At 50.3% G+C, this 19,608-nt stretch overlaps 1 protein-coding gene across 3 annotated transcripts in view; it reads left to right on the top strand.

Moving 5' to 3' along the window:
• The window catches only part of KATNIP (katanin interacting protein), a 193,977-nt gene that overhangs the window by 60,360 nt on the left and 114,009 nt on the right, over positions 1-19,608 (top strand). For all 3 annotated transcript variants that reach the window (XR_013334225.1, XM_077760457.1, XM_077760456.1), the window contains 4 exons: positions 7-176; positions 2,102-2,199; positions 11,022-11,153; positions 15,180-15,308. Coding sequence is in view for 2 of the 3 variants with exons in the window: in XM_077760457.1 (XP_077616583.1) it covers positions 7-176; positions 2,102-2,199; positions 11,022-11,153; positions 15,180-15,308 (529 nt within the window). In the remaining variant the exon portion in view is untranslated. The remainder of the gene's footprint in view (positions 1-6; positions 177-2,101; positions 2,200-11,021; positions 11,154-15,179; positions 15,309-19,608) is intronic.

Raw genomic sequence — 19,608 nt, 5'->3', positions numbered from 1 at the left:
TTCCAGGATACTAAAGCATTTGAAAACCAAGGACCCCACGCAGCTGAGGCTGGAGCACCTGGAGCAAGGCTTCTCCGTCTACGTCAACGGGGCCAATTCTGAGGTGAAGACGTCGCCCCGGAAAGCTGTCCACTGTGACTTCGCCAGAAGTGCCTCACACGCCGAGGGGACGCACGGTGAGCACAGAACGCGGTGTCACATCCGATGCACATAAGCTTCCCAGCAAATGACTAGTTAAGCTGTACACACTAACCATGCCCACTTGGCCAGAAAGAGAGAGGGGAGGGACAAAGAGAGAGAAATCCTTTTTTATTCCTTTCAGCAAGTCCTCTCGGCCTCCATGACCCCAGGGCAAAGGCGGCCAGAGCAGTAAATTCCTGGCTTTTATGTTCCACAGTGCCAGTAATTGAAGGAAATGTCTAGGATAATTGAAATTATCTCCGATTTGCACTGGATCTGTCTTAACGTCAGTCCCTCCCCCGCTCTGTGGTATTTGATTCCACTGTTCATTTATGAATCTAGTTAATCCATGCTCCATGTACTTTACACAGATTTTGTGCGTCCCGTCCCGAAAGCTGATGGGGGCAATACAGGCGACCCACCGAGGGGCCGGCCCAGCACAGGCACCAAACATGACCTGGCGGTAAAATGCATGAAATGGCAGAGCACACGGGATCGGGTCCCAATTTGGCCATGTTACTTTGTCTCTCTGTGCCTTTGTTCCCTTGTCTTTCAAATGGGACTAAGGAGGGTGCCCATCCCTGGGGCCGGAGTGCCCTTCACGTCAGGCGGCTTTGTCTGAGAAGCCGGTGTGCTACTGAGGAAGAGCACTTGGAATGAGGCAGGGCTGGATTTGAACTCTGTTCTGCCACTCTCCAGCTTTGAGACCCCTGGCAGTTGGGTCCTCTCTGACCCCGTTTCCTTGCAGGCTTGCCAGGAAGACTAACCGACATAAGAAATGTAAAATGTCAGGGCACCTGGGTGGCTTAATCAGTTGAGCATCAGACTTTGGCTCAGGTTATGATCTTGTATCCATGGGTTCAAGCCCAGCATTGGGCTCTGTGCTGACAGCTCAGAGCCTGGAGCCTGCTTCAGATTCTGTGTCCCTCTCTCTCTGACCCTCCTCCACTCATGCTCGCTCTCTCTCTCTCTCTCTCTGTCTCAAAAAGGAATAAACGTTAAAAAAATTTTTTTTAAAGAAATGTAAAATGTCCATCACACAGTTATGTTCTAATTCATCGTCTTACAGGTATGGTAGCTATCCCAAGCTATTAATAGACCGTAAAGGTCAAAAGAACGAGGAGATACAAGGAGAAAATGATGTACCAAAACCTTCCCCTAGGAGAGCCACTAGAGTTCAGCTTAGAGTTTAGAATGAGCTCCCTGGCCCCAGGGCAACAAGGGAAATGGAATGATTCTTCTGGCTTTCACAGAGGGGGAGGCTGGCCAGCCTGCTGGCAGGTGCAGGCCTCTCCTGGCCCAGGTTTCAGGGAGTGTAGATACCAGGAGTCTTTCTACTCGGACCACCAGCAGTAGTTCCTTGACTCAGTCAACAAATATACCCCCCCTCCTCTTTTACACAAATGCTGGCCTGTTGTGCCCACCATGTGTACCCTGCTTCCGTGTGTCGGAGATTGTTCCTCTTGTATACAGATATGCATGATTCAGCTGTGACTTTCCGCCCTTTCCCTTTTCACAGAGCATTTGGCTTGTTTCCTAGCACCCTGCGGCTACAACGGGACTCTGTGACCCACTCTACATACGGGAGTTTGGGCACACAGATGTGTGTTTTATTTTTATTTTTATTAAAAAAAGTTTTTTTTAATGTGCCTTTATTTTTGAGAGAGAGACACAGAGTGTGAGTGGGGGAGGGTCAGAAAGAGGGAGACACAGAATCCGAAGCAGGCTCCAGGCTCCGAGCTGCCTGACATGGGGCTTGGACCCACCAACCGTGAGATCATGACCTGGGCTGAAGTCAGCTTGAGTGACAGAGCCCCCCAGGCGCCCCAGATGTGTGCTTTAGATGTAAGTCATGAATCTTCCTTGGGTGTGAGTTGTCACGGGTGCCTCACCAAATCTCCTTCCCTCATCTCTGGTGCAGATTATGGGCGAAGAACCCTGTTTCGAGAAGCAGAAGAAGCTTTAGGACGCAATTCACGGACGGCCCCCGGAAAGGTCCAGCGCCGTGGATGGCACCAGGTCAGGAGACCCTGGGCATGGTCCCGAGCTCATGCTTTAGGAGAAGGAGCAGAAGTATTGTGACAGAGCATTCAGTCCCCAGGGGCATTGGTGGCTCTGGCTGGGCACCAGGCTGGTGTCCTCTCTATATGCAGTCCTGGCCCCTGGGGAGTGGAGGAACCTGGGGACCCTCCCACCCTCTGTCTGTGGCACGATCCTCCCTTCCGGATGGAAGACAGGGTCACCCTAGCCCTACTCAGAAGTGTCACGTGCCCCCTCAGCCCGCTACATGATGACTCGTGTACACAGCAGTCTTGTATTGAGCACCTACTATCTGCCAGGCACGGTCTTTGATGCCAGGGAGGAGGTGGGTAATAAGACAAAGCCCCTGCTCCCCAGACCCGAGATGCCACTTCGGGGTGCTGCTGATGCTGCCGATGCCGGCAGCTTGCATTTTTGAGTGCCAACCAGGTACGAGGCGTGGGCTAAGCTCCCACAGGACTCCTCTCCTTTGTCCTCACGGCAGACCTGTAGGGTGAAGTTCCAATGTTCTTCCTCTTTCAAGGGAGCCGAGGACATGAACGCCCAGAAAAGCTAAGTGAGCTTTCCAAGTTCAGCCAGAATCAAGATGCCAGCCCAGACCTCTGCCCCCGGCGCGGTGTTCTTGCCTGTAGAGCCCTTATCTGGCAGTTACTCACAGCCTTGCCTGGGATCAGGGCTCCTCAGTCCCCACTGTACTTTCACACCACCCAGGGGGCCCCACCCCCGGGGGTTCTGACTTACCGGGTCTGAGGTGCGGCTTAGGCAACAGTATATAATCCTTTTCAATCCCATGTTCACCCAGATGGGGAGGTACTGCCCTTAGAGACTTCTGCACCGGGCTGTATGTGTGGGTCTGTAGCAAATACTTCCATATCCTTTGTTGGCCCGTCCTACAGCTGTGTAACTATTCTCATCATGCTACTGGCGTAACTGAGGCCTAGAGAGGTACAGTAACTTGCTCAGGGTCACACAGCCACTAAGGGAGGCTGTTTGAACCCTGGGCCCGTGACCCCTATGCCCATTGGTCCTCCCTGCTTTTGTGGGTTTCTGATTAAATGTAGAAGCATGTTCCTGCAGGTGCGTAGGGCACCTAGCCCGGAGGCCCCCCCTGCGTCCCCGGCAATGAATGTTAATTTCTCATTAAGGAGGCCCAGCTCTGCTTCCCACTTCAGACCCTCCTCCTGGCTGTTTTGAGTGCCTTCTATTATCCGGAGTCACATTTGCATCTTAGACTGTGACTTAATGGCCGGCCCCAGAGCCTGTGCAATCTCAAAGACTTGGCCCTAAGATTAATTAGCATCTCTCCCCGGCCTCTCCCTGTGGTCCCACACTTCACAGAGCCTAATCATGGCTAATTTCCTAGCTTCCTGACGCCAGGAAGGCCGTAATTGTCCTTCTGTACCGTATCAGTCAGGGGTCAGCCAGCACCTAGCAGTGCAGACCACTCAGGTTGCTTTAATCAGAGATGGATGCGACGCAGGGCAGCAGGTGCTCACGGGTCTCTGTGCTGCAGGAGGTGCTCAGGGGACCCAGTGCAGCGGGTGGGGGGTCCGCATCAGGGCTGGGTCGCCTGCGCTGTCCGGGAACCGGGTGGCTCCTGCCGTACTGACGGCTCGGATGATGCCATGCCTGCTAGAGCAGCGCAGCCTGTCTGGCCAGGGTGGGGCGCATGAACCCCCTCACCTCAGCGCCTGAGCTTAGCACAGAATCAGTCGGCACGTGTCCCCCTCTTTCCACCTCACTTCCGCTTTCCCTGCCTCACCTGAGGCTGTCGGATCGGCTGCACCCAGTGCTCATGCAGCCACCCCCCCACCCCCTCCCATGGAAAGGGCATCTGGGGAACACGGACTTGCTTTCCGGCCTGTCCTGAATGTAAAGGGAATGGGTCCTGGGGGCCAGCGCCCCCCCACCCCCCCGACTACCGCATGAACCTGCTCCACCCACACGCCGTGCTCTGAGAGGGACAAACCAGACCACATGTGGAAGTCGTGAAGGGGGTAGAAGCCAAGTCCCGACACAGATCATCCTTTCATTTAAAAAGATGTATCACCACGGACCAGGCACTGTGTGGGGCTCTGGGGCTAGAAACAAAAAAAATCCAATAAGGCTCTGGTCCTGCCCCAGGAGCCCCCACGCTGTGAAGACCGGGTACCACTCAGCCCACAAGGAAGATGTGGTGACTGTCCCAAGCATGTGACCTGCTGGACTTGGGAGCACGCAGCGCAGTGTGAGGCCTGTGGGCTGAACTTGTCCCCCGGGGAGTGTCTTTTGGACTCACACAGTTTAAAAAAGACTTAGTCACTTGCTAACATTTAAATTCAGAAAGTCCTTCTATAGTTTTAAAAAGCTGAATTCCTACTTCCCTGGAAAAATGGAAAGATCTGGCCCTCACGCCGGCCTCCCCTCCCCGCGAGGCAGCCATTAGCAGAGCAGGGTAGCGGTGCCCCCCAACCCCCAACATGCCGTAAGGCCACACAAAGTGCTTCCGTTAGTCCCCGCCACTCCCTTTAGCTGCCCAGAGCTGAGGCCGAGCAGCAGCTGCGGTTTGGCCTTGTGCTGTGGTCACTGCTCCTCTCACACAGGGTGGCTTCCTGCCGTTCCACTTCCGGCTGCTCACGGGGGTGCTTGAGCCTGTGTCCCCTGGACAGACGGCTTTGCAGTTAAACTGCTTCCTGGCTGTGTGCCCCGGAGCTGATGATGTGACGTCTCTGAGCTTTGCATTCGAACCTCCCGGGCTGCCCGGCAGGAGTGCGTATGCGGTGTGTGTGACAGGGGTCGTCAGCAGGGGCCGTCTGCTGCTTCGGGTGGGAGCAGTTGGATTCAGACGAATCCAAGGAGATGTCTGAGAGCAAGGACTCAGGAGCCTGGCGGCCGTACGTGAAGCCTTGGCTCCACCACTGCCTACCGGCGCGGCCCAGAACAAGCAGCTCAGCTTGTCTGTCTCCTCATCTGCAAGCGGGGTTAATAATGGCACCTGCCTGGTGCGGTGGTTAAGGAGGACCCAGTGAGCCGGTGTCTGCGGAGGGTGTCAAGGGTGCCCGGCATGGGGGAAGCAGGCAGTAAGTGGTCATGACCGTGGCTGTAGTCGATGGGGGACCCAAGCTGAGGGCGGCTCTGCCTGGGGGCCTCAGGGCTTCACTCTAGGGCACACTTTGGAAAGACCCCTGGCTGCTGCATGTCCAAGGATGCTCACGGGGCCGTGTGGCTGTGGGAGGAGCAGGCAGGAGGCTTTGAAGCAGGGCCCCCTCCCTGCAAGCCTCACACAGCCCTTGTCCCTCCAGCCTTTGGCTCGTTGTCCCCTAGCCTCCGCCTCACACTGTCCCTAGCCCCGAGTCCCCTGGTCACCTCAGCCTCCTTGGCCCGTCCCGTTGCGTCTTCTCTGTGCCAGTCTTTGTTGAAATTGCCCAGGACGATGCTTCAGCTGGTCAGCCTGGGCCGGGTGCCCACTCTTGCTCCTGGGACAGTGTGAGCGGAGGTGGGGCCAGGTGGGATGACACAAAGCCTGCCCGGCCCAGAACTGTTCCCCGAGCAGAGCCTGGGTCCTCTAGCTTCTTGTCCAGGACAGCAAATAGCCCTAAAGTGCTGACTGCGCCAGGAGGAGGAGGCACTGATTGGGTTTCCTTTGGCCCCAGGAAGTGGAGTTAAGTACCAAGTTTCCCTGTGGTAGAAAGTACACGGGGCTGGATTTTCGGGTGCGTAGGGTAGAGGAAGGCAGTCTTTCCCTCCCCCCTGTGGGTGGGCTCCATGGTCCTTGCAGGCAGCCAGAGGTGGGCAGCGGTGAGGGGAGCAAAAGCCCCTTGTGGCCAGGGGTGGCCTGTCCTCAAAAGCCACCCCACCAGGAGAGGCACCACAGCCCCGTCCCCATCCTGGGGTTCCTCCCGTAGGGCTGTGCCCAGCAGGAAGGATGAGGGGCACACAGCCGAGTCAGCAGGGGNCCCCCCCCCCCTCTTCAGTTTGCAGCCAGCCACTCACACACCCACTTCCCAGGGACCAGGCCCTTGCGTCTTTCCTTAGACTCCCTTCCTTAGGGTCTTGCCCCGCAACTGGGAAGCCCTTGGGGTCAAGATGCCCCGATGGAAGGGGCTGCCCCAGGCGCATGGGGCCAGGGATCCCTATACCAGAGGGGCACCATGTCAGCCAGACACTGGCCCCGAGCCTGGCCCAGCGCACCTGTAAAGCCTGCCCGGGGACTCCCCAGTTCTGGGAGGCAGACAGCCACACCGGGCAGGCGTCCGAGCCGCCACCTGCACCCCGCACCCAGCTAGAGGTGATCAATGGGCTCTGGCTGGCACTGCTCTTTATTCCCCCACTGCTTCCCAGCCTCAGATCTTTCTCCTGCTATCAGTGGATTAAGATTTATGGCTTCCTCAGCCTTGTAATACTTGGGTGGACAGCAGCCTAATCAACAGAGCCGTCGTTTACCAAAATGCTGTCAGATTTGATGAACGTCATGGGCTCTTAGCATTAAATTGGTAGTGAAGGGATTGGCCTTTCAGCAATTTACTGTGGGGGTGGGCTTTCCTTAAAGGCCCGGAAAGCAAGTTCATTGCCATTTAAAGCAAAAGCTTTGCTCTCACTCTGCCGTCGTATCCGGTTTCCTGTTGTGGGCTCGGCAGCTTCGGCACCTCCAGGAAAGCTCACGAGTCACAATATGAAGCCCTTTCCTTTGCTCTCCTGTTTCTGAGTTCTGAAAGCCCCTGCAGCGCGGACAGTAAATGAAACAACCCATAAAGCAGAGGCGTTTACAGCGACCTTGCGCGACACAGGCTGTCAAAGTGTCGAGAGCCATTATTTGTAAGCGATCAGGAAAATCCGGGAAGGACATGTCAAATGGGGTAGATTTTCTCCCCACCCCAAACCTGCCTGTCAGTATCTTTAGAGCTCTCATACCTCTAGAGGGAGCCATTTGCACACTACGCAACCTGAACAACCACACAGGGCAACCCCCAGCCTTGATCTTTCTAATGACAGTAGCTTGCACACGCATCTCTTAGAATGCTTTGCCACGGGGGTGGCAGATACACACAGATAACTCTGAGCACGGCCTTGGGCTGAGTGTGGCCAAGGACAAAAATCTGGCCTTGGGCTGGCAAACCAGAACATGGCTGTCAGGGCTTTAATGCCTCATCCTGGCACGTGGTTGATACCACAAGGGTCCACCCAGGTCTGGGCGCTGCAAGGAGGCAGGAGAAAGCCGCCACTTACAAACACCCACTCCAGGTAAAGCAATGTGCCAGAGAGCCAGCCAGGCATCTGGGCATCTTCCTCGCCAGCATGTGGAGGGGGGAGGCGGGGCACGGGCACCGCCTGGGGGCTGGGTTGGAACCCTCTAGCCTCCTGCGCTTAGTGGGAGGTGGGTGTCCTCATGTGGGGGAGGCGGCTCCCCATCCTCTCCAGTGGCGGCAGAGGCACTTCCCTCGGGCTGGGGTGGGAGAGTAGGCCAGATGGAAGACTATTTATTCCCCTCTCGGGCACCCACTCGGCACTTCAGACTCTTTCTGGACCACATTAATTGTGTTACGTGTTGCTTCATAAGCATGTTCTTCTGTTGCATGTTCTGTGTGAACTCCTTGAGGCCAGGGCATTGGTCGTTACATTTTTTTTCTATTTCGATGTGCTTCCAGAACCTTGCATGCAGTCAGCATTCAGTAAGGGCTTGCTGGTTAAGTGCCTTAATGCCTACTGCAAACCCATCCCCCAACCTTTTGGCAGGGCGAGCAGTTGTGGCAAGCTCCTGGGAAGGGAGAGGGGCGCTTCTGGGAAAATGGGGGATGGGAAAGCTACAGAGGACAGAGACATACCTGGGCACTTGTCCTTGAATGCTGGAGCTCTTCCTCCTAGTTATAATTTAGATCAGACCAGCAGAACCGCATTAATGCCAGCTCTCTTACTTGCTAGTGGGAAAGCCAGTTCAGGTATGGCTGGATCCAGGTGCTCAGACAACGTAGCAAGGCTCGGTCTCCATCTCCCAACTCTGCTTTTCCCTATGCTGCTCTGTGTGGTACCAAGGTGGCCACGGCCAGCCTCCACCTCACATTCTGTCGCCCCACTAGTACATCTCTCTGGCTCCCCTGAACCAGTCACCTGGTCACTCTAGGCCAGCAGGGTCTAATGCTCAGGTTGCCCGGACCTGTCCTATGCTCCAGCCCCCCACATGGACTCAGTCCCCCATGAACACTTGGATTAGGGGGTGGGGAGGGGGAGGACTTCCCAAAAGAAAATCGGGGTGCTTTCGCCAGCAGACAGGGGAGCACATGCAGGGTGGGCACAAACAGCAGCACCTGTGCAAAACTTCACAGACCTCGCACTACTCAGACTTGCATGTGTGTGTGTGAGTCACCTGGGCCCTTGTGAAAATGCAGATTCTGACTGGTAACTCTGAGATGGGGCTTGAAATCCCGCATTTCTCACAAACTGCCAGGGGAAGCCGATGCTGCTGGTGCACGGACCTTACATGAGAGTAGGCTCCTATAGGGCCTGGGTCCTCCCCTTCTAGATGAAGGAACAGAAACCTGTGGAGGGGCCAGGCTGTGCCCAATGCCCAGCGCTCCTCCCTCCCAGCCCCTTCCTCTTCTCCCTCCTCTTCTCCCTCCTCTCTCTCTCCCCCCCACCCCTTCTGTCTCTGCCTCTCTCACTCTCCAGCTCCATTTCAGCATCTGGGTGTTATTGAATGGTTCCTGAGGAGGGGGAAGGAGCCCGCCCTCCCCCATCATCTATCGTAGAGATAGATCTTGGAGATGAACTTCAAACCCCTTTCAGGTTCATCCTGGCCCCAGGCAAGGAAGCTCCAAGGTGTCTCCTGGCCCCGAAGCCTTCTTCCCCTCCCGGGACCCTGCAGCGGGTGCTAAGAAATGGTCTGAGAGCGAGTTCACACAGCCTGGGAGGTAGCGAGCTCACACTTGGTGTCAGAGGCTGGGGGGTATTGCCAAGTGACAGGGTCGCCTATGGGAGGAAAAGTGTCCCCAAGCACCTCCCTTCGGCACCTCTGCCTCCTCCCTGTTCCCCAGCCGGGGCTCCCTACCTGCCTTTATCAGCCTCTCTCTCTTTCTCTCTCTTTTTTAAATCTTTCTTTCCAAGATCTTTTTCTCGAGTGATCTATAGCCAAGCCTCTGCCTGCTTTTCTGAGTGTTAGATATTCTCAGGAAGCTCCTTCGCGTCCTTTCATCCTGTAGCCTAGGCTGGGCCCATTTATTCTTCGTGCACCTCTTGGGGGGCAGTACAGCGTGGTGGTTTAGGACTAGGGTCCCTCAGCAACCAACTACAGCTCTTGGGCTAAATCTGGCCCCAGCCTGTTCTTATAAATAAAGTGTTTTGGGGACACAGCCATGCCCATTCATTCAGGCATTCTCTGTGGCTACTTTCCAGCTACAAGGGGACAGCTGAGTACAGTTGACAGAAACCATATGGCTGGCAGGACCGAAAATACTTACTCTGTACACGAAGCATTGAGCCATCCCTGGCTTGGAGCTATACTGCTGGGGTTCAGATCTAGGCCCTGCGGCTTCCTCGCTGTGTGACCTTCAGCAAGGGGCTTGTGGCCTTGGGCCTCAGTTCCCCCTGGGGCCACTATGACAACCGAAGGAGCAATGTACCTGACGCACTTGGAGGGGCGCTGAGTCTGCATTCAGTGCATTCAGTGCGGCGGCATATGGTGTGCATGTCCCCCTGGGGGTGGGTGGGGGCAGGGCGGGGTGACTGTGAATGAGAAAGGTGTTCGGTCCCAACCAGTGAGAGTCACGCAGGCCCATAAGGCTCCGGCATCACGTCCTTCATCATCAGGGTAATAGCTGCATCCACCAGGCTGGTGGGGGGCCGAATTCTTACAGGGGGTGGAGGGTTCTCACCCAAGCGTGAGGGGAACTGCATGGTCTGAATCACTGTCCCTGGGGCACCTGGGTGGCTCAGCTGGTTGAGCGTCCGACTCTTGGTTTCAGCTCAGGTCGTGATCTCATAGTTCGTGAATTCGAGCCCCATGTCAGGCTCTGTGCTGACAGCGTGGAACCTGCTTGGGTTTCTCTCTCCCTCTCTCTGTGCCCCTCCCCTGCCCCCCCCTCTAAAAAAAACTTAAAAAAAATAAATAAATCTGTGTCCCTCAGCGGGTAATAAGCCCAGTACACATGGCTCAGTGCACCTGTTCCTTCTTTTAGTAGCCAGGCCTCACTCAAGTGGGGCCCAGAGCAGGAAGTTTAAGGAGGCCTTCACTCTTGGATTCGTGCACACGCTGGGCCACCCAAGAAGGAGCCCCTTCTTAAAGGGTGCCTCCCTTGTGCCACCCTGGCCCAGCCCTGAGAAGCCCCAAGGAAAACCCAGGGTCTCCTAAGCTTAGTTGATCACAAAGCCAATTTGGGGAAGTTTAACACCCACTAAAATTCTACTAAGAAAGTATTTCAACCTAAAAAGTTGGTCAAAAATTCTACTGAACACCCTTTGTGCAGTAGGAACCAGTCAAGACTTTTTTAAAAAAGAATGTTTATTTACTTTTGAGAGAGAGAGCGCACGTGCCTCAGCAGGGGAGGGGCAGAGAGAGAGGGGAATGGAGGATCCGAGGGGGCTCTGTGCTGACAGTATAGATCCTGATGTGGGGCTCGAACTCATGAACCGTGAGATCATGACCTGAGCTGAAGTTTGTCGCTTAACTGACTGAGGCCCCCAGGCACCCCTCCAGTAAGGACTTCTAGTAGAGGTGGCGTGGCCTTCACAGACTTACTGCCTCGCAGTTAGCTGCTAACGCACTCACCTCTCCGCGGAACCAAGGTGTACCTCCCGGCACCTCTGAAACAGTCTGGCTTTTTTCCGTATAGAAATCTGTGCAGATCAGGACAGAAGCCGGCCCACGGCTGCACATTGAGCCGCCCCTGGACTACTCTGAAGATTTTGAGCCGTGTGGGGATGAGACCATCAAGGCCAAGGACGCTTCTGGGGACCATCCACAGGTAGGCCTGGCCTCGGCTTGTGCGGGAGCGGCTCTGGGGGCACTTTGTGACGGCAGATTCTTCCTCCCCTTTCCCACACCGTGGCGAGCACGCATGCTGCATGCTGGGCACCGTGCCTGCGAGGCACCCAGCGTCCAGCTGTCAGAATGGCTGCTGTCTGACCCCACAGAGGCTACAGCCTACAATCCCCATACCACGAGAGCTTGCTGAAGGATGGGGCAAGGTGTGGCAGGCCCAGGAGAGAGGGTATCCAGGAAGGCTTCCTAGAGGAGTGACATTTGCTGGGGTCCTAGAGGCTGGGTGAGAGTGTGGGGCAAGGAAGGGGAGGTGGGGGCAGGCAGAGCTGATACTCAGCCTGTCTGCACCCATGTATATGCACCTGCTGTTAAAGATTTTGAATGTCACCCCCCTGCCTGGGCCAGCAGAGCCCACACATGGAAATGCCCAGAACCCCCTAGAGCCGCAGCCCAGAGTCCACAGTGACGCAGCGGCTGAGGAGTCAGACAGTGGGGCGTTTCAGTGCCCTCCTCAAACTGCCATGTCACTTGTGGAATCCGGGGACCTACAGCAGTGTGTGCTGGGCTTCCACGCAGCAAGCACTGGCTGGGCACCCACTTCTGACCCTCAGGCTCTGTGTCGGGCACTGGAGACACAGAAATGAACAAAACGCACAGGGACCTATTCTTAGCAACTTACGCTCTGCGGTGGGGGTGGGGTAGACGGTACAGAATAAACCAGGAGATGAATAATGCAATAATTTCGGGTATGGTCACGTTCTGTGAAGAAGACAGAGAGCAAGGTGGAACAGTGTGGGAGAGAGGGCAGGAAGGCAGCCTTCCCATGTCAGTTCAGTTGAAACCTGATGGGAACAGCATGGCAGGTGGAGGGAACGGCAAGCACAGCTGACATGAGGCTCAGGCAGAACATGAGCAAGGTGGGGTGTGGGGCAGACCATGAGGTGCACATGAGCCTGGGCGGGGGAGGGGAGGGGGAAGGGCCAGTGTGGTTAGGTGGACTTTATCCTGAGAGCAGTGCTTTTAGACGTAAAATGAGCGGGTAGATCATCGTCTTGGCTATGTAGAAGCAGAGTTATCAGGATGCCACCGGACAAAGGCACCATCTACCAGGTCTTCATTCCACTGTGGGCCCAGCCTGCAGATTCAGTACCCTCTCTAAAAGAACAAAATCTTGCTTTTTAAAAAAATTTTTTTAAATGTTGGTTTATCTGTGTGTATGAAAGAGAGACAGAGCATGAGCAGGGGAGGGGCAGAGAGAGAGGGAGACACAGGATTGGAAACAGGCTCCAGGCTCTGAGCTGTCAGCACAGAGCCTGATGCAGGGCTCGACCCCACGAACCGTGAGATCATGCTCTGAGCCAAAGTTGGATGCTTAACCAGCTGAGCCACCCAGGTGCCCCCAAAACCTTGCTTTTGTATGTTGCTCCTGTACCACAAACCCACCTTTAAGAAATGCAAAGCACTTTTAAAAGCAGTGGGAATATTGTCCAGGAAACATTCTCGTGGTAGTGTTTGCCTGTTTGTATTTCCTTCTTTGCTCATTAAAGAAGGACAGGTAAAGAGCAAAGGCTCGCTTCATTTTGCATCCTGACTACAAAAGTCTGAAAGTAAATTGGAAATTTTGTCCTCCGGGGAGAGGGGGGGGAAGCTGGTTTTTATGGGCTGATGCAGTGACCTTGTTTCCTACTCAGTCTGTAGAAATGGGATTTTACAGTAGGCAAAATTGTGGTGTGGACTTTACTGCCTTTAACACCCACCTCCCATACCACACACACACACACACACACACACACACACNCCACCCCCGGCACTGAACGTGTGCATGCCCTTCCCTCAAAAAGTGGGGTCGTTCCCTCTTCTCCTTTGGTACCTCCTGTTAAATGAACGTATATTCCTTCTGGCCTGCCCCTCACCAGCTATTAAGCTCCATTAGCATTCCTGTGTGCACACATGCTCTGAATCAGCACGGCCCTCCTCTGCCGGCCCTTCATTTTCTCCACTGTGAGCGCTTGATTGTATTTCTTTCTTTCCTTTTTCTCCCCATCTTGAGGGGGCACAGTGTACGGCTTCACAGTCAATTTCCCCTTGGAGTTATTTTCCTGCTAAGTGAAAGGGGGAGATGGAAACGCCAGTTTTCGTTTTCCGCCAAGGCAGAAGCCTTAAGAGATGCAATCTGAACGAGAGAGAGAGAGAGAGAGAGAGAGAGAGAGAAAGCATCTGGCTAAATATACCCAGTCACCTTGCAGTGTTTGCAAGTGCAGCTCTGAAATGGAGCCAAAGGAAATGCACGTCTGCATGTGTACTTTTCATCTGACCTTCACCGTTGAAACATACCAGCCTTTTGCCTTCTATCCTACCCTTAGTGATCTCCCATTTCTTGGCGGCTCCAAGTTCACAGACCAGCACGCCGCAGACATGCCTCGCTGGCCTCCGGCCCATTGACTTGTGCGGTGTTTTTGAAAGAATTACTAGCTGGCATTTAAGGATCAGGAGAGTCCGTGTCAAAGTGTGAATTTGGGGCTTCTCTGGAAGAATCCGAACATTTGGGAGCCACGTCCTTAGGTGACAGCATGGTTGTTGCTGAGGACAGGTGTGTGCTCCCGGCACGAATCCCAGGCACCCTTCTACAGGCTGGAGATAAAGCAGACAGTAAACATTGTATCGGAGTGTCTGGGGGGCTCAGTCTGTTGAGCGCCTAACTCTTGATTTCAGCTCAGGTCATGATCCCATGTGATCTCTGCACTGAGCATGGAGCCTGCTGGAGAGTCCCTCTTTCTCTCCCTCTGCCCCCTTTCCCCTGCCCTCCCCCCCACCGTCTAAAATAAAAAATAAAATAAAAAATTCAACTGATACAAAGAAAATAAAAGTCTTTTCACAATCCCACCGCCCCAGAGGTCATAGATGGGTATATCCATCCCAAATAAAAATTTCTTATGTTCATTATATATGTAATGTATTGATTTTATCCAAGAGGAGATGGTTGATCTGGAATGTTCCAGTCTTGGCCCAACCCCAGTGAATAGCGGTAATCCCTGAGTTTAGTTATTTGATTTTCTCTGCCAGCATGACACGTGATAGGGAGACTTGGCTGCCCCACCATCTTCTGGAATGCTGTGTCATGTGGACCCTGGTGTGGGGTGAACTGGATATTTGCCCACAATTACAATTCGGTGTTTTAAGGCCATTGTTACTTGCTGACACACATCAACAACTAAAGACCTGTCCATAACCTGTGTGTCCCCATTGCTTGGGTACTTCTGTTTTGGGTTACCATTTAAATAACTTTCAGGGGCACCTGGGTGGCCCAGTTGGTTAAGCATCCGACTTCAGCTCAGGTCATGATCTCATGGTTCATGGGTTGGAGCCCCGCATCGGGCTCTGTGCTGACAGCCAGCTCAGAGCCTGGAGCCTGCTTCAGATTCTGTATCTCCCTGTCTCTCTGACCCTCCTCTGCACTCTTTGTCTCTCTTTCTCTCTCAGAAATAAATAAAAAACATTAAAAAAATTTTAAATAACTTTCAAGTGAGTACCATGTTTTCCTTTAGTTTTTATTTTATTATTTATTTANCCACGAACCGCGAGATCATGACCTAAGCAAAAGTTGGACACTTAACCGACTAAGCCACCCAGGCGCCCCTCCTTTAGTTTTTATAGATGTTTTCACATAGATGGGATTATATACCCTCCACACTGTTTGATAATCCCACTTTTTTTTTTTTAATTCAGCAAGATGTGGAGGCCATATCTCGGTACTCACTGAGCCCAGAGTGTAGGTTGTTGGTGGCCTGAGTTTGAATCCTGGTCTGTTTACTAACTGTGTGCCTGCAGTGGTGTGGGGTAAGGCAGGGGTGAGTCTGGGCAGGTCAGCTTTGGGAGTGAGAGCAGAGAATGACGGATGGTGAGGAGGGAGACAGGAGGCATGGAGACCAACAGAGAGAACGAGGGATCCAGTGCATCTTCAGGGACATAAATTGCTGTTACCATGCCCATTCTCTCTGCTTGTCCCTAGGGTACCAAGTCTTCTACCGGCACCACGCCCTGTGATTTTAATTTCTCCCTTCTGAATGCACGAGGCTGCCCTGATCCTGCTGTCAGTGTGGACAAAGAAAGGATCCTCTTAACTATTCAGGATGTAATGGTAAGATGGATTTCAGCCTCATAATGCCATGAAGGGCCAGGGTCTTTGCCAAGCAGCTGGGCCGTAGCATAGCCCCCATGAGACAGTCTTTGTTTACACCTGGTTTCAGGTCTCACATTTAGGTCCTTAATCCATTTTGAGTTTATTTTGGTGTGTGGCATAAGAAAGTGGTCCAGTTTCATTCTTTTGCATGTTGCCATTCCGTTTTCCCAGTACCATCTATTGAAGGGACTGTCTTTTTCCATTGGATACTCTTGCCTGGTTTGTCAAAGTTTAATTGACCATAAGATTGTGGGTTTATTTCTAGGTTTTCTATTCTGATCCATTGATCGATGTGTCTTTTTTTGGTGCCAGTACCATATTGTTTTGATTCCTACTGCTTTGTAGTGTATCTTGAAATCTGGGAATGTGATACCTCCAGCTTTGTTCTTTTTCAAGATTGCTTTGGCTGTTTAGGGGTCTTTTGTGGTTCCATACAAATTTTCGGATTCTTTATTCTAGCTCTGTGAAGAATGCTGTGGGTATTTTAATACGTTTTGCATTAAATCTGTAGATTGCTTTGAGAGGTACGGACATTTTAACAATATTTGTTCTTCCAATCCATGAGCATGGGATATCTTTCCATTGCGTGGTCTTCAATTTCTTTCATCAGTGTTTGATAGTTTCAGAGTACTGGCCTTTCACTCCCTTGGTTAATTCTATTCCTAGGTATTTTATTATTTTCTGTACAATTGTAACTGGGGTTGTTAATTTCTCTTTCTGTTACTTCATTATTAGTGTATAGAAACGCAACATATTTCTGTATATTTTGTAACCTGTGCCTTTCCTTAATAAATGTTCTAGGAGATTTTTAGTGCAGTCTTGAGGGTTTTCTGTAGTATCATGTCAGCTGCAAATAGTGAAAGTTTTACTTCTTCCTTACCAGTTTGGATGCCTTCTATTTCTTCTTGTCTGATTGCTTAGGCTAGGATTTCCAGAGTACTGTGTTGAATAAAAGTGGTGAGAATGGACATCCCTGTCTTGTTCCTGACCTTAGGGGAAAAGCTCTCAGTTTTTTTAGTATGGTGTCAGCTGTGGGATTTTCATATATGGCCTTTATTATGTTGAACTATGTTCCCTCTAAACCTACTTTGTTGGCAGTTTTTATTGTGAATGAATCTTGTACTTTGTCAAATGCTTTTTTGCATCTATTAAAATGATCATATGGTTTCAATCGTTTCTCTTATTGATGCGATGTCTCATGTTGATTAATTTGTGAGGACTGAACCACCCTTACATTGCAGGGATAAATCCCACCTGATCCTGGTGAATGATTTCTTTAATGTATTGTTGGATTCAGTTTGCTAATATTTTGTTGAGCATTTTTTGCATCTGTGTTCATCAGATACATTGGCCTATAATTCTCTGTCTCTCTCTTTTTTTTTTTTTCGTAGTGTCTTTATCTGGTTTTGGTGTCATGATAATGTTGGCCTCATAGAATGAATTTGGAGGTTTTCCTTCTTCTACTCTTTGAGAAGAATAGATATTAATTCTTTGAATATTTGGTGGAATTGACCTGTGAAGCCATCTGGTCCTGGACTTTTGTTTGTTGGAAGTTTTTTGATTACTGATTCAATTTCATCACTTACTATTCTATTTCATCACTAGTAATCAGTCTGTTCAAATTTTATTTCTTTTTTTTTTAATCTTTATTTGTTTTTTAGAGCGAGAGACAGTACAAGCAGGGGAGGGGCAGAGAAAGAGAGGGAGACACACAATCTGAAGCAGGCTTCAGGTTCTGAGTTAGCATCACAGAGCCCAACACGGGGCTTAAACTCACGAACTGAGATCATGGCCTGAGCTGAAGTCAGGCACTCAACTGACTGAGCCACCTAGGCACCCCGGTCTGTTCAAATTTTCTATTTCTCTCTGATTCAGTTTTGGGAGGTTGATTATCCATTTCTAGGAATTTCTCCATTTCTTCTAGGTTGTCCAATTTGTTGGCATATAATTTTGCATAATATTAAAATCAGTGTGTCTGTTCTTTCTTTCTTTTTTAATGTTTATTTATTTTTGAGAGNGGGGGGAGACACAGAATCCAAAGCAGGCTCCAGGTTATAAGCTGTCAGCACAAAGCCCAATGCAGGGCTCGAACTCATGAACTGGGAGATGGTGACCTGAGCCCAAGTTGGATGCTCAACCAACTGGTGCCCAAGTGCCACTCTGTCATTATTTTCTCCGCTTTTGTTTCTGATTTTGTTTGTCTGAGTCTCTTCTCTCTCTCTCTCTCTCTCTCTGATGAGGCTGGCTAGGTATATCAATTTTGTTGATCTTTTCAAAGAACAAGCTCCTGGTTTCATTGATCTGTTCTATTGCTCTCTAAGTTTGCATTACATTTATTTCTGCTCCCGTTTTCCTGATTTCCTTCCTTCTATGGTTTTGGGTTTTGTTTGTTCTTATTATAGTTCCTTTGGGTGTAAGATTAGGTTCTTTACTTGAGATTTTGCTTGCTTCTTGAGGTAGACCTAGATTGCCATAAACTCTCCTTTTAGAACAGCTTTTGCTGCATCCCAAAAGTTTTGGACCATCGTGTTTTCATTTTCATTTGTCTCCCTGTAGTATTTTATTTCCTCTGATTTCTCAGTTAGCTCATTTACTTGTTTGGTAGCGTGTTATTTAACCTCCATATATTTGTGTTCTTTCTAGATTTTTTTTCTTGTGGTTCATTTCTAGTTTTACAAAAGCATTGTGGTCAGAAAAGATGCATGGTATGACTTCAATCTTTTTGAATTTGTTGAGACTTATTTTATGACCTAATAGATGACCTATTCTGGAGAATGTTCCATATGCATTTGAAAAGATTGTGTATTATGCTGTTTCAGGATGTAATATTCTGATTATATCTGTTAGATCCATCTGGTCCAATGTCATTCAAAGCCACTGTTCCCTTGTTACTTTCTGTTTAGGTGATCTTTCCCTTGATATAAGTATGGTGTTAAAGTCCCCTACTATTATTATATTACTATCAATGACTTCCCTTATGTTTGACATTAGCTGCTTTATGTATTTGGGTGCTTCTGTGTTGGGTATATAAATATTTACAATTGTTATATCTTCTTAGTGGATGGTTTTCTTTCTTTGTTTCTTGTTACAGTCTTTGTTTTAATGTCTGTTTTTGTCTGATATAAATATTGCTACCCCAAGTTTCCTTTTCACTTCCTCTTGCGTGATAAATGCTTTTCCATCCCTTTCCTTTCAATCTACATGTGTCCTATGTCTTTTCATTGGAACGTTTGTTCCAAAGTAATTGTTGACAGGTGTGTTCTTATTGCCATTTTGTTACTTGTTTTATGGTTGTTTTTATAGGTCTTCTCTGTTCCTTTCTTCTCGCTCTTTTTTCTCACTGTTTGCTGGCTTTCTTTACTGATATACTTGGATTTCTTTCTCTTTATTTTTTGCATATCTGTTACTGGTTTTTGATTCGTGGTTACCAAATCAAAAGAATCGTTTGTAACATCTTATGCCTATATAGCAGTCTATATTATGAAGTTGATGGTTGCTTATGTTTGAACCCATTCTTTACTCCTCTCCTTCCCCCACCACCCCCAGATTTTGGGCATATGGTATCATACTTCACATCCTTTTATTTTGTGAATCCCTTGACTGATTTTTATAGACATACTTAGTTTCACTGTTTTTGTGCTTCCTACTTCTCTGACCCCTACTTACAGTCTTCCCTTTACACTCAAAGAGTCCCCTTTAACATTTCTCATAGGGCTTGTTTAGTGATCATGAATTTCTTTAACTTTTGTCTAGGAAACTCTTTATCTCTCCCTCTTTTGTGAATGGTAGCCTTGCTGGATAGAGTATTCTTTTTTTTTTTTTTTTAATATTTTTATTTATTTCTAGGAGAGAGAGAGAGACAGCGTGAGCAGGGGAAGGTCAGAAAGAGAGGGAGTCACAGATGGAAACAGGCTCCAGGCTCTGAGCTGGCAGCCAGCACAGAGCCCGATGCAGGGCCCGAACCCACGAACCGCGAGATCATGACCTAAGCGAAAGTCGGACGCTTAACCGACTAAGCCACCCAGGCGCCCCTGGATAGAGTATTCTTGGTTGCAGGGTGTTTTGTTTTGAGCACTATGAATATATCATACCACTCTTTCTGGCCTACAAGGTCTCTGCTGAGAAATCTGCTGAAAGCCTTCTGGGGTTTTCCTTGTATATAACTGTTTTCTTTTCCTTTGCTGCTTTTTATTTATTTTATATTTTTTTATATTTTTTATATATTTATATATTTTTTTATTTTTATATATTTTTATTT

Source organism: Crocuta crocuta, unplaced genomic scaffold (assembly GCF_008692635.1).
Source record: "Crocuta crocuta isolate KB4526 unplaced genomic scaffold, BGI_CrCroc_1.0 scaffold73, whole genome shotgun sequence".
NCBI classification, from domain to species: Eukaryota; Metazoa; Chordata; class Mammalia; order Carnivora; family Hyaenidae; genus Crocuta; species Crocuta crocuta.
Note: the sequence above shows the minus strand (reverse complement) of the source record. Positions and strands in the feature narration are given on the sequence as shown.